The following is a 9,898-nucleotide window of genomic DNA, read 5'->3' on the forward strand; positions in this document are numbered from 1 at the left end:
TTAAACCTTCTCACCAAGACCATGCAACCTCGCCTTTGATAGCAAAACGCCACCCACCCAAAATTAAACCGCATAAGGCACTTTGAACCATAGAAAGCCGAGTAGTTATCGTCATACCAAGACATCAACCAGCACCTTCCCACATCTATCAATACCACATGTGCCTGTGTATCAAAGAAACCTTTAAATTCATAGTGCATAGGAACATCTACAGCAGATTCCCCGCAGCTATCACCAGTCACTTTCATCTGGTTTAGAAGCAAAACATACCTAAATATAGGCAAAGCTAAACTGAGATCAGTAACATCTGCATCACCACTGATCGTGGGAACTAATAAGACATCCTTAGCAAATCCAATAAGACCACATGACACCAATGAAACAGAGCCACAGATATAAGCACTCCAATCTATAAACCACAACCTCACAAGATTTCTCATAAAATAGACAACATTCCTACAGGCAACTGCTATCGACTCCTCCCCACTTAATAAAATTTTGAGAACACCCCAAACTTCTAGTACTAACCCGTAGTAATACCCACGACAACAAATACCAGAGGAACCTAATCTTAAGCTCACTACAACCCAAGAATTAAATTCCTTTCTATCAGCCAAAAAGACCCGCAACTGACCCACACAATGACCGTGATGCATCTCCTCAATAGTAAGAAAAAGTGTTCCAACATCACCTCCAAACTCTATACACCAAAACCGCAAATAAATAAATATAAGAGCATCCAGTTCCTCCTGCTTATAGCTACTCTCTAACCAGCAACCAAGCAAAAGACACCCTGAACACACTTTTCTACTTAAACGTAAGACCCTGTTACCTTGTATCCCATTTCCTAACCAATATTCTCTGTAAAAAAGAAAAACTAAGCAAGCATACCTTGCATTCAAGTGCATAAACACGCTGATTCCTATGTGTCCCCTCCCGACCAACAACATCACCAAAGAAAAGACACAAATGAACTTCGTTACTTCACCGCATCTCCTCGGCTCATGGTTTGATGAGACCAATCTATAAATTTAGATTTATCCATCCATGAGAGGAGAATGCTCCAAATACTCCGAGACCTTAACGAAAGCCACCACAAACACCTGAGATCTGGACCATAGACTTTGAACCCGCGCCCAAATTATTTTTGCCAAGTAAAGATCGCATTGAGAAACCAAATACAAAGCCAAAACAAAGACCGAAACAAAAACATCTTATTAAAACCAATAGCCCATTGAAGAACCAGCCACAAAGGCTTACACCACAGACTGAGATCACCAACAAAAAAGCAAAACAAAGAAACCAAACCACTAGGACCAGACTCGATTCTACAGGATTTTATCAGTGAATCCATCATTATTCAAAGCATAAATTAATAGCAAAGCCCAAAACCATTCATCCTGATGGATTCTTTGGCTTGGTGTAAGCCTTCTTGGCGCCTTTCTCCCCTGCCTTTGCCGCTGCCTTTGCCTGAAGCTTCTTGCGGGGAGAAGCAAAAGTTGGTGCGAGACGCTTCTTGGCTGCTCCTCCCGCTGCATCGTCTCCAGTTTGAGCAATTTTCTTCTTGTTTGCTTCCTCACCGACACCATCTACCTGACCTTCCATCTCAATCTGAGCCTCCTTGATAGACTGAGCAGAGGTATCCCCTTGATCTCCTACTTCGTGTTTCCCCACATTCAAAACATCTTCCTCCGCAAAATCCATAATCTCCCCATGTTCCCACTCCTCTCCTTCCACCCCAACTTTAAGCAAGAGATCAGAAATGTTCACACTCCTCTCCTTCCTCCCCATCTTCCAGCAAGAGTTCAGAATCAGAGAGCATCACTCCTTCCACCATCAGATTAGCTTCATCCAAGGCCTGAGAGTGCAAAGTCTCCTCCGACACCTTTGCCTCCTCTACTTCCACTGCATTTTTCTCCTCTGCGTGTTCCTCCCTGCTCTGCTCCTCTCCTCTCACTTCCACCACTTGAACATGAGCAGCGTCTTGGACATCTATAGCCGGCTCATCAAACAACAACGCCTTTCGAGTCTTGGACGACTCAGTGGCTTCCAAAGTAGGCACACGGGAAATATCCCTGCCAGGAGACCTGGAAACTCCTTTGAAAGCATCCGCCAAAAGCTTTGGTTGGTTATTTTAGTGATACTCCCCAGCCCCATTGCGATGTTGCTGGTAACTTCTAGACTGCCCACCTTTCCTCCGATCACCATGACCTGACTGTCTTCTATTTACTGAAGAACCCTCACCATAGCCCTTTGAGAACCCCTCCCGGTAAGGATGGTAAGGACCCTCCTGTTTATAAGCGCGTGCCTATCTATCGCAATGCCCTTGCCTTTATCACCACCCCTAGTTCCCTGCTGATGACCTTGTTGTCCCTCTCTCCGATCATCTTGTGGCATGTTTCCAGTTGTAACCGCAACTTTATAGCTAGTTGCATTAGCACCATCAGGAACCCTCCCCCGGCCATACTACTCTCTGTATCACCTTTTTGGAGAGTCAAGCATCTCGATTGATCATGGGTGAGCCGAAAACACTGCCTACAGAAACCGAAAAGCTTCTCATACCTCAAAGTCACCATGATCTCCACACCTTCCTCGAGCTTAATAGTCACTGAGAAAATCAGAGGCTTGAAACCATCAAGTTCCACACGAACTCTTCCGCCAACAAGATCCACCTGCCCCTGGACCTGCCCAAGAGCCTCCCCCACACTTTGGAAAATTGGAGCCGCTCGAAACTGAAGAGGAATTCCATCACACGAACCCAGAAAGTTATTTTCGATGGATAGTTCGGCTCTAGCACCGGCTTCCACCTGACCATAGACAGCATCCAGTAGTCAAAATGGAACGGTTCCATCTTGAGGACCTCCACAATATCCTCCTCCAAATCAAAGTTAAACTGAAATCTTCCAAGCCCCAGATCAACACCAGCCACGCGACCCTCATCATTCCAAATCCTTGGAAGCAGGAAAAGAAGGATTTTCATGTCTTGCTTTTGAGGATTCATGCACCGCCCAATAAGGGTCTTGGAATAGCTCGCAATGAGTTCCGAATTGTCAAACCGTGGAACCGTAATCCGTAAACCAGGTTTAGCCACCTCCACCTTCTTACCGCCTGACTTAGCAATCCAGTTGCCTTGAGACATTGTGAAAACAAGGTGAATGAGCGATAGAAAAAAGCCGAGAGAAAGAGCCAAAAAGACAGTAAGAACACAAAAGCTTTGAGATGTGTTAACCCTCTTAGCACCTATCTCTATAAATACTATAGACTCGACATGCCTAGACTTTATGATCAAGCAAATCCGAAAATCCCAAACCGCATCAATAATATCAATCAGATTATATTTGAGAAAAAATTTTATTACAGAAACCTCTAATTCCTCTATTACATTTTCCAAAGATCGGGAAATGATCCATACAGAATCTGTGGGACTAAGGTTAAGTACTAGCTTCAGAATCACGACGATATTCCCTAATCTCACAAAAAAGGAAACCGAGCCATTCCCAAGACCACCAATCTCACCATTAAAACCAAATCGAGAGAAAACTCCATACCTCCAATTTCCCAGACCATAACAAATCCAAACTCGATTGCCTTTGAAACCAATCACACCGTAACCTTTCCCAATCCACCCACATCGTATCTAAAAGCCCGGATCCTTATCAGATCTAAACATATAACGACCTTCCATCTGTGAATCCTTCTCGTAACTCCCCTCAATCGCGAAAATATCTAATTGGGATTCCGAAATCACCATTACAACACCGGAAGGATGAGAATCCTCATCAATCTTCACCAAATCAAACCGAATAACCTCACGAATCCACCGTAATTTCATCGCACTAGAATCTCCATTATCGTCGCCGTCGCCTTTCCGTCACAACTAGTTATAAATAAGTATTTTATAATTTGCTCATTGAAATAAAAAGTCTACTCTCTATAAAAAAATATGTATTGTTTACAAATGATGTTTGTTTTCATTCTTGATTTAACATTTTATTGTTATTTTATCAATTTTATGTGTGATAGATTAATTTTTATTTAAATTAGATGTTTTTCTTTATGTTTTGCTTCAAAATTTTTGTTTTTACTTCGGTTATATCTGAACTGAGTCGGTACAACCCGAATCCGTACGATATATGGTTACTTTATGGGTTTTAAGACGCAATACAATTTTGAACCGAACCCGAAGTGTTATTATCCGAATCCGACTCGTACTAATAAAATTTTAGTATGGGACCTATGAGCGTAAAACCGAAAACCCGAAAAACCCGATCTGAACGCCAACGGGTACCCGAACGCTCAGGCCTAGGTATAAGTGTATATTTACATCTTTAATGAAACATTTTGGTCATTTTGATTCTTGCGGTCTATATTTGTGACAAAAACTTTTTTAGTGCTATCCTAGGGTATTTCCCTAAAAATAATAATAAAATTTAATATTTTAAATATTTTTTTTATTAAAAATAATAATATTAATCTATTTATATTTAAAATTAAATAAATTTTTAAATTTTTTTGTTTAAAAATAATATTTTTTTAGAAAAATCTTTTTTTTTGCGGGTTGGCGGGTACCCGCAGTTGAATTTTGGCCGACCCACACCCGTCCTACATAAAAATCACTCAATCCGCACCCGCACCTGCGAACCGAATTTTTCAAATCACTCGACCCGCACCCGCCACGCAGCGGATCAAACGGGACGGGCCCTCGGATAATGATTCATATTGAATGGTGAAATATTTTAAGGATTCTTTCTGATTATTATTATTATTATTTTGCCATTAATGTTTATTAAATTATTATATCGATTATGTCGCATTTTCTGCAACAACACTCATATCATTCATTATTCGCAAAAAAAAAAAGAAAAAAAAATCATATATCATGTCTTGCTTCCATACACATGATGAGTATTTGCCTATAAATTGATGTCTCATAAAGGTCGCTACTTGCAAGGGATCTTAATTTTGCATTGTACAACTTCTTGGTAACTAAATTATGAACTTAATTAAACAATGATATGATAACAGTTAAAAACAGCTATAATGGTAAAAGACACTCTTTCAATAGAAAACAATTATGTATTTTATGAGAACTTCATCCACTATCCCAACGCTGAACTCATATTATTCACCCCACCGGTGATCACGCAAGATTCTTATAAACACTGCAAATTCCACAAGTTACAAACCCTGAACCGCCTTCAAACTCCGAGGAATAATAAACCAGACCTAAACCGGGTATACATTTCGAGCAGCAATCAACACACACAAAGTGTCCTTTCATGATTCTGAAAAAGACCCAACCAAAATGGGTTTTAAACAAACTCTTGTTACCAGTATCATAGATCTTCTATACTTTTATCTGCTCGTATCTGTCACCAACAACACCGCCTTTCTGCTTTTGGAACTCCATAAACCGAAGCGTACTTGCAAAGAACGATTCGGCAGATGGGTCAGATGTCAACGATTCTTCGTTCTTGATCAGTTGGATCATGCTCTCCACTGATTCAACTGTGACCTGTGGAATCCCTTTCTCGTAGAAATAGAGGTACCTACACATTTTACATTTACATTAGCTTTACTTACACAGATAATGTTGCGCCCTAGGCAAGAGATGAAGAAAAAAAGCAAAACGAATTATACTTGTTTAATATCTCGATGAAGAGGGTAACAGATCCTGTACTACCCCGAGCTGCGCTGGTCATTTGTTGAGCCGAATTTGCAATTTTAAGCGCTCGTTTGAGACAACGCAGAACCCTGATTTCAAATGTACACAGAAATATATACAAATAAGATGGGGAGATGATAAAATACACATTGTGTTCTATTGCTCACGCGAAAATAATACCTTTCTCCATCTTGTATGGTCTCATGATCTTCTAGCCAAAACAGATGAGAGCAGGCATAAACAGCTCGACATTGGTCCGGTTTCTTCAGAAGTTTCGCAGAATACTGCAAGATGATAAGTTTGCCCTTATCAGCTATTTTAGCAGAGAACTGAATCTAGCATAGACAAATTAGTATATCATAAGGAAATACCCCCATGGCCTTATGTGTTAAAGTGTCTCTATTCTCAACACCAAATACGTGCATCCTTTGCAGCGTTCCAATTATCAGTTGTAAAGCAGTCACCTGGGCCTTTGAGTCCTGTTTAAAAGACAAATTTTGGGAGTATGAGTATAAAACTCACCCGCTTATTTTGGTTTAGACACCTTGGCAGGAAACAGTGATAGCAAGGAATTATAACTAACCGAAATTTCTTCTTCGTATAAGATGTATGCTTGGGTGAAAAATTCGTATGCAATTGGCTCTTCATCACACTTATTCGCAGCCTGATGAATATAAGAAAAATATGTGAGCATTTTACTGATGCAAGTTGCATACTAATGCGTACATAGGGAAACTGATTTACCTCAGCACATTGCAAGTACAATCGGAATGCCAAGTCAGGTGATGGAGCACTAGGTAGCGCTTCAATAATCTGCAACAACCAAAAAGACTCCAGCAGATCAAGACAACAACTGTAAAAAGACAAACAGAGTCGGAACAATACAATTGGTCCCCTTGCTAAATCTACAACAACTGTCGACTAAGAATTTTCAATGTCCTCAAACAGCTCGTATGAACTAGATTTAGCCAAGTTTGAGTAAGGAAATGTAGCTCTGAAACTAAGTTCCACTTAGAAAACCAGAAATGAAAACTTACCTGATTTAGAAATTGGAAGATTTTAGTAGCAGACACCGAAGCCTCTTTTCCAAAAGGATTGTCTCCTTCCTCTGGCAACCGCCTGATTAGCTACAATTAAAACAAAATAGAGGATCAAAAATATATTTTTAGGAAGATAAGTCCCACACACTACATCAGATACACTTTTATGCGGTATAACAGATAAAAGGAAACAACAAAACCATGTCATCGCAAGCCCAACTCAACACAGATTTCTGATGAGCTTTGAAGATTGGCATCACAATACTTAAACGCTATGCATTTTCAATAACTTCGTTTAAGAAATCAAACCTTCAGAGCAGACACAACAAGGGGTGGAATGGTGAACTTTAAGCGCTTTGGCCCTCCTGTCAGGAAATGGTTCTTGAGGACACTGATAATCTGAAATTCAGTTGAACAACTTCAAAGACTGAAACCTTAAAACAATGTTGAAGTACACTATATGACCAACTAGGTATATTCAAACAAGAATAGAACCAACTGGTAATGAATGCAATAAAACTGACACCCTGAAACATAAAAATTCTAAATACAAGCCAATAACTAGAAAGCCTAATGTCAACATAAAGAGATGATAGTGAATCTAAATGTGCCAGAGATTCATGCACCTTAAACATCTCTTCCGGGTCATCACTATATAACATGTGAATGAGACGCGCAACAGAATTTTGCTCCTCCTCAAAGTCATCTTCATCAACCTAAAAGCGTAGAAACATATGTTAAAAGGTCAAAATTCAACTTTCTTTTGGGGTTCTGAATCTTTTTTTTTTTAAATCAACAAATAAATGAGAGAACAGGTCTCGAAGCACAAGATGGAAAGCATCACTAAATGCTTATAACAACCTCAAGACCTTGCGGCTCATCCAGGTCATTGATAAGTCCTTTGATCAGTTCAAGCAATGCTTCAACCTACCATAAGTAAACAAGACAAAGAAATTTAATTTTATCATACAAATGGTTCAACCAAAAGGCAAGTGCGCGAAGGTATCCTACCTTCTCTGCTGTAGCAATAATAGTCTTGTTTTTCATAATGCTTCGAATTATAACAGTAGCCATTACTCTCTTGTTCTCGCTATCAAGGTAATCCAGTACAAGGGGATAGTTTGTTAGTTTAAGGGCGATAACAACATCGTTATACTTCTCTAGAGGAGCACTTAAAAGGGTGACAAGCTCCTTTGTTGCACGGGTGTCATGAATCTTTCCTTTTCCAGACAGTTGTTTAATACATGATCCCTAGGGAGAGAAAATGGAGAACATCAAATTCACACTCTTCCATCCAGTTTATCTTATTCCAGTATAACATTTAGTATGAAATTTTCTGAAAATGTAACTTGTATATAAAGCACACACATATAATAGAACAATACAAGATTGGCTATCTTCTGACACAGCTATCATGAATTTGTCAATATTTGGCAATGATAGAAAGAAAAGTTTGTCTAAATACTGAAATTCTGAAAAGATAAGACGTATTTAAACTTGGCTTAAGAAGAGAAAAGAATACTGACCAAAACTTGGTCCGCATAATCAAGCCGATCAGGGTGAACATGAAGAGTAAACTTGAGAAGCGAAGAATATAGGGTTACTGCACTCAGAATTGGCATGTCTTCTTGTGCTTCTATCACCTGCAACATCATAGTATTTCGTTAAAGAAATGTTTACCATCGAATGAAAAAAGACATCAAAACCACGTAATTTAAGAAGGAACAAAAAAATGCGGAACGGGTCATGTTTTGAAGCGAATACATTCAACACATGAAGAACACTGCACGTTTCTAGAATCTACACGCTGATGGAATCATCTAAAGTGAAGAGTTTTAACTAAGAAAGGAATATCAAGCAACAAAATATTCGCGTCTTATCCATGCTTTGCTTGATACTAACAAGTCAGGTCATCAGGATTTCTAAGCTAGCATTACTTTCCTCCTCTTTTACGGAAACCAAAACTGCAACCGCACATACCCATAAAGTTGATCGCGGCCTAACATAAATGTTACCTTTCCAATTGCATTATTCAACTTTGAGAAAGCTTCCACTTGCAGGAAATAAGGCAAAACTTCAGTATTTAAGGCAGCATAACTTGACAATCTCTCCATTAAACGTGAAAGCACTGTCATAATGTCAACCGATGGCTGAGAAGAGAGAAAGTGAAAAACACAGGAGATTAGTATCTACTTACATGAAAAATCCAAAAATACAGTTGATACTAGTACATATCGAAGGAACATGCAGGATTTCTTGTCTAATACAGCCAAATTGCCAGCTATGATATTGAGAATTTGAGACTACCTGAAGTTGTGGACAAGCTCCAAGAAGCACATCAAGAGTTTGCAAGTGATACTCGTCGGGAAAAACTTGAATGATACAGTCCATTAGGTAATATTGGGCAATCTCATCTCGGCAGTTCACTATCTGAGAAATCGTCGGACAAAATCAGCTTTTACCTAAGGAATATGTTAACTTTTCATATGTATGTTCGTTTATAAGATATAATATTTACCTGCTCTAAGACTCTAGGAAGAACTGTATCTCTGTACATATCAAGGTCTACACCTTCCAACTGGCTCAGCACATGAAGGTTCTTTCCAACCTGATATGTGAGGAACGCACGCTTCCATCAGTACATATCGAATGGTAGGCACTTTCAGAACAATGTTACCAGCTGTAATAAAGTCATATTACAAGGTCACGAAGCTCACTCCTCTCTTTCTCCCGTTTCTCCTTATCCCGAGCAGGTCCCTGCAGACCAGAAAGCCCGAAAGCAAGCCTCGAATAAGCATCAAAGGGTAATGATTCACAATGCATGATCAGAATTATGACCTCATAGTACATATATTTCTCCATTAAGCGCAATCATTCTGGCAAGCTCGTTTTTAAATTAAGTAGAAGGGTGTATAACAGTCATGACTCACCTGGTGTTGCATTCTGACCCAGAGTTTATTCATCTCGGTAAAATTCAGTAGTACAAACTCCACCGCATCCGTGACTGTATCAGCATCTCTGCAGAAAGTAGCAAACGAGTTACCAACTAGATGAATCTAGATTTGAGTATGTAAGTAACAAAAGTTTCTTGACCGTAATAGATTGGACCATGATGCTTACAAATGGCTAACTGAGCAGAAAACATCCTAAATTACATCAAAACAAGCATATGAAAGAATCCCCCCCCCCCCCC

General features: G+C 39.5%; 1 protein-coding gene across 1 annotated transcript in view; it reads right to left on the bottom strand.

Annotated features, from left to right (window-relative positions):
* Window positions 1-5,098: 5,098 nt before the first annotated feature.
* Window positions 5,099-9,898, bottom strand: part of LOC106306800 (vacuolar protein sorting-associated protein 35A) — a 5,947-nt gene continuing 1,147 nt past the window's right edge. Inside the window, exons 5-21 of the mRNA XM_013743554.1 lie at window positions 9,636-9,723; window positions 9,406-9,462; window positions 9,224-9,313; window positions 9,013-9,135; window positions 8,721-8,855; window positions 8,232-8,348; window positions 7,717-7,956; window positions 7,567-7,632; window positions 7,332-7,421; window positions 7,015-7,104; window positions 6,703-6,792; window positions 6,410-6,478; window positions 6,249-6,329; window positions 6,037-6,144; window positions 5,846-5,949; window positions 5,641-5,754; window positions 5,099-5,549 (exon numbers count right to left, since the gene is read on the bottom strand). Of these exons, the coding sequence (XP_013599008.1) occupies window positions 5,348-5,549; window positions 5,641-5,754; window positions 5,846-5,949; window positions 6,037-6,144; window positions 6,249-6,329; window positions 6,410-6,478; window positions 6,703-6,792; window positions 7,015-7,104; window positions 7,332-7,421; window positions 7,567-7,632; window positions 7,717-7,956; window positions 8,232-8,348; window positions 8,721-8,855; window positions 9,013-9,135; window positions 9,224-9,313; window positions 9,406-9,462; window positions 9,636-9,723 (1,864 nt within the window). The 3' untranslated portion in view covers window positions 5,099-5,347. The remainder of the gene's footprint in view (window positions 5,550-5,640; window positions 5,755-5,845; window positions 5,950-6,036; window positions 6,145-6,248; window positions 6,330-6,409; window positions 6,479-6,702; window positions 6,793-7,014; window positions 7,105-7,331; window positions 7,422-7,566; window positions 7,633-7,716; window positions 7,957-8,231; window positions 8,349-8,720; window positions 8,856-9,012; window positions 9,136-9,223; window positions 9,314-9,405; window positions 9,463-9,635; window positions 9,724-9,898) is intronic.

This window comes from Brassica oleracea, chromosome C7, assembly GCF_000695525.1.
Source record: "Brassica oleracea var. oleracea cultivar TO1000 chromosome C7, BOL, whole genome shotgun sequence".
Lineage (NCBI taxonomy): Eukaryota > Viridiplantae > Streptophyta > Magnoliopsida > Brassicales > Brassicaceae > Brassica > Brassica oleracea.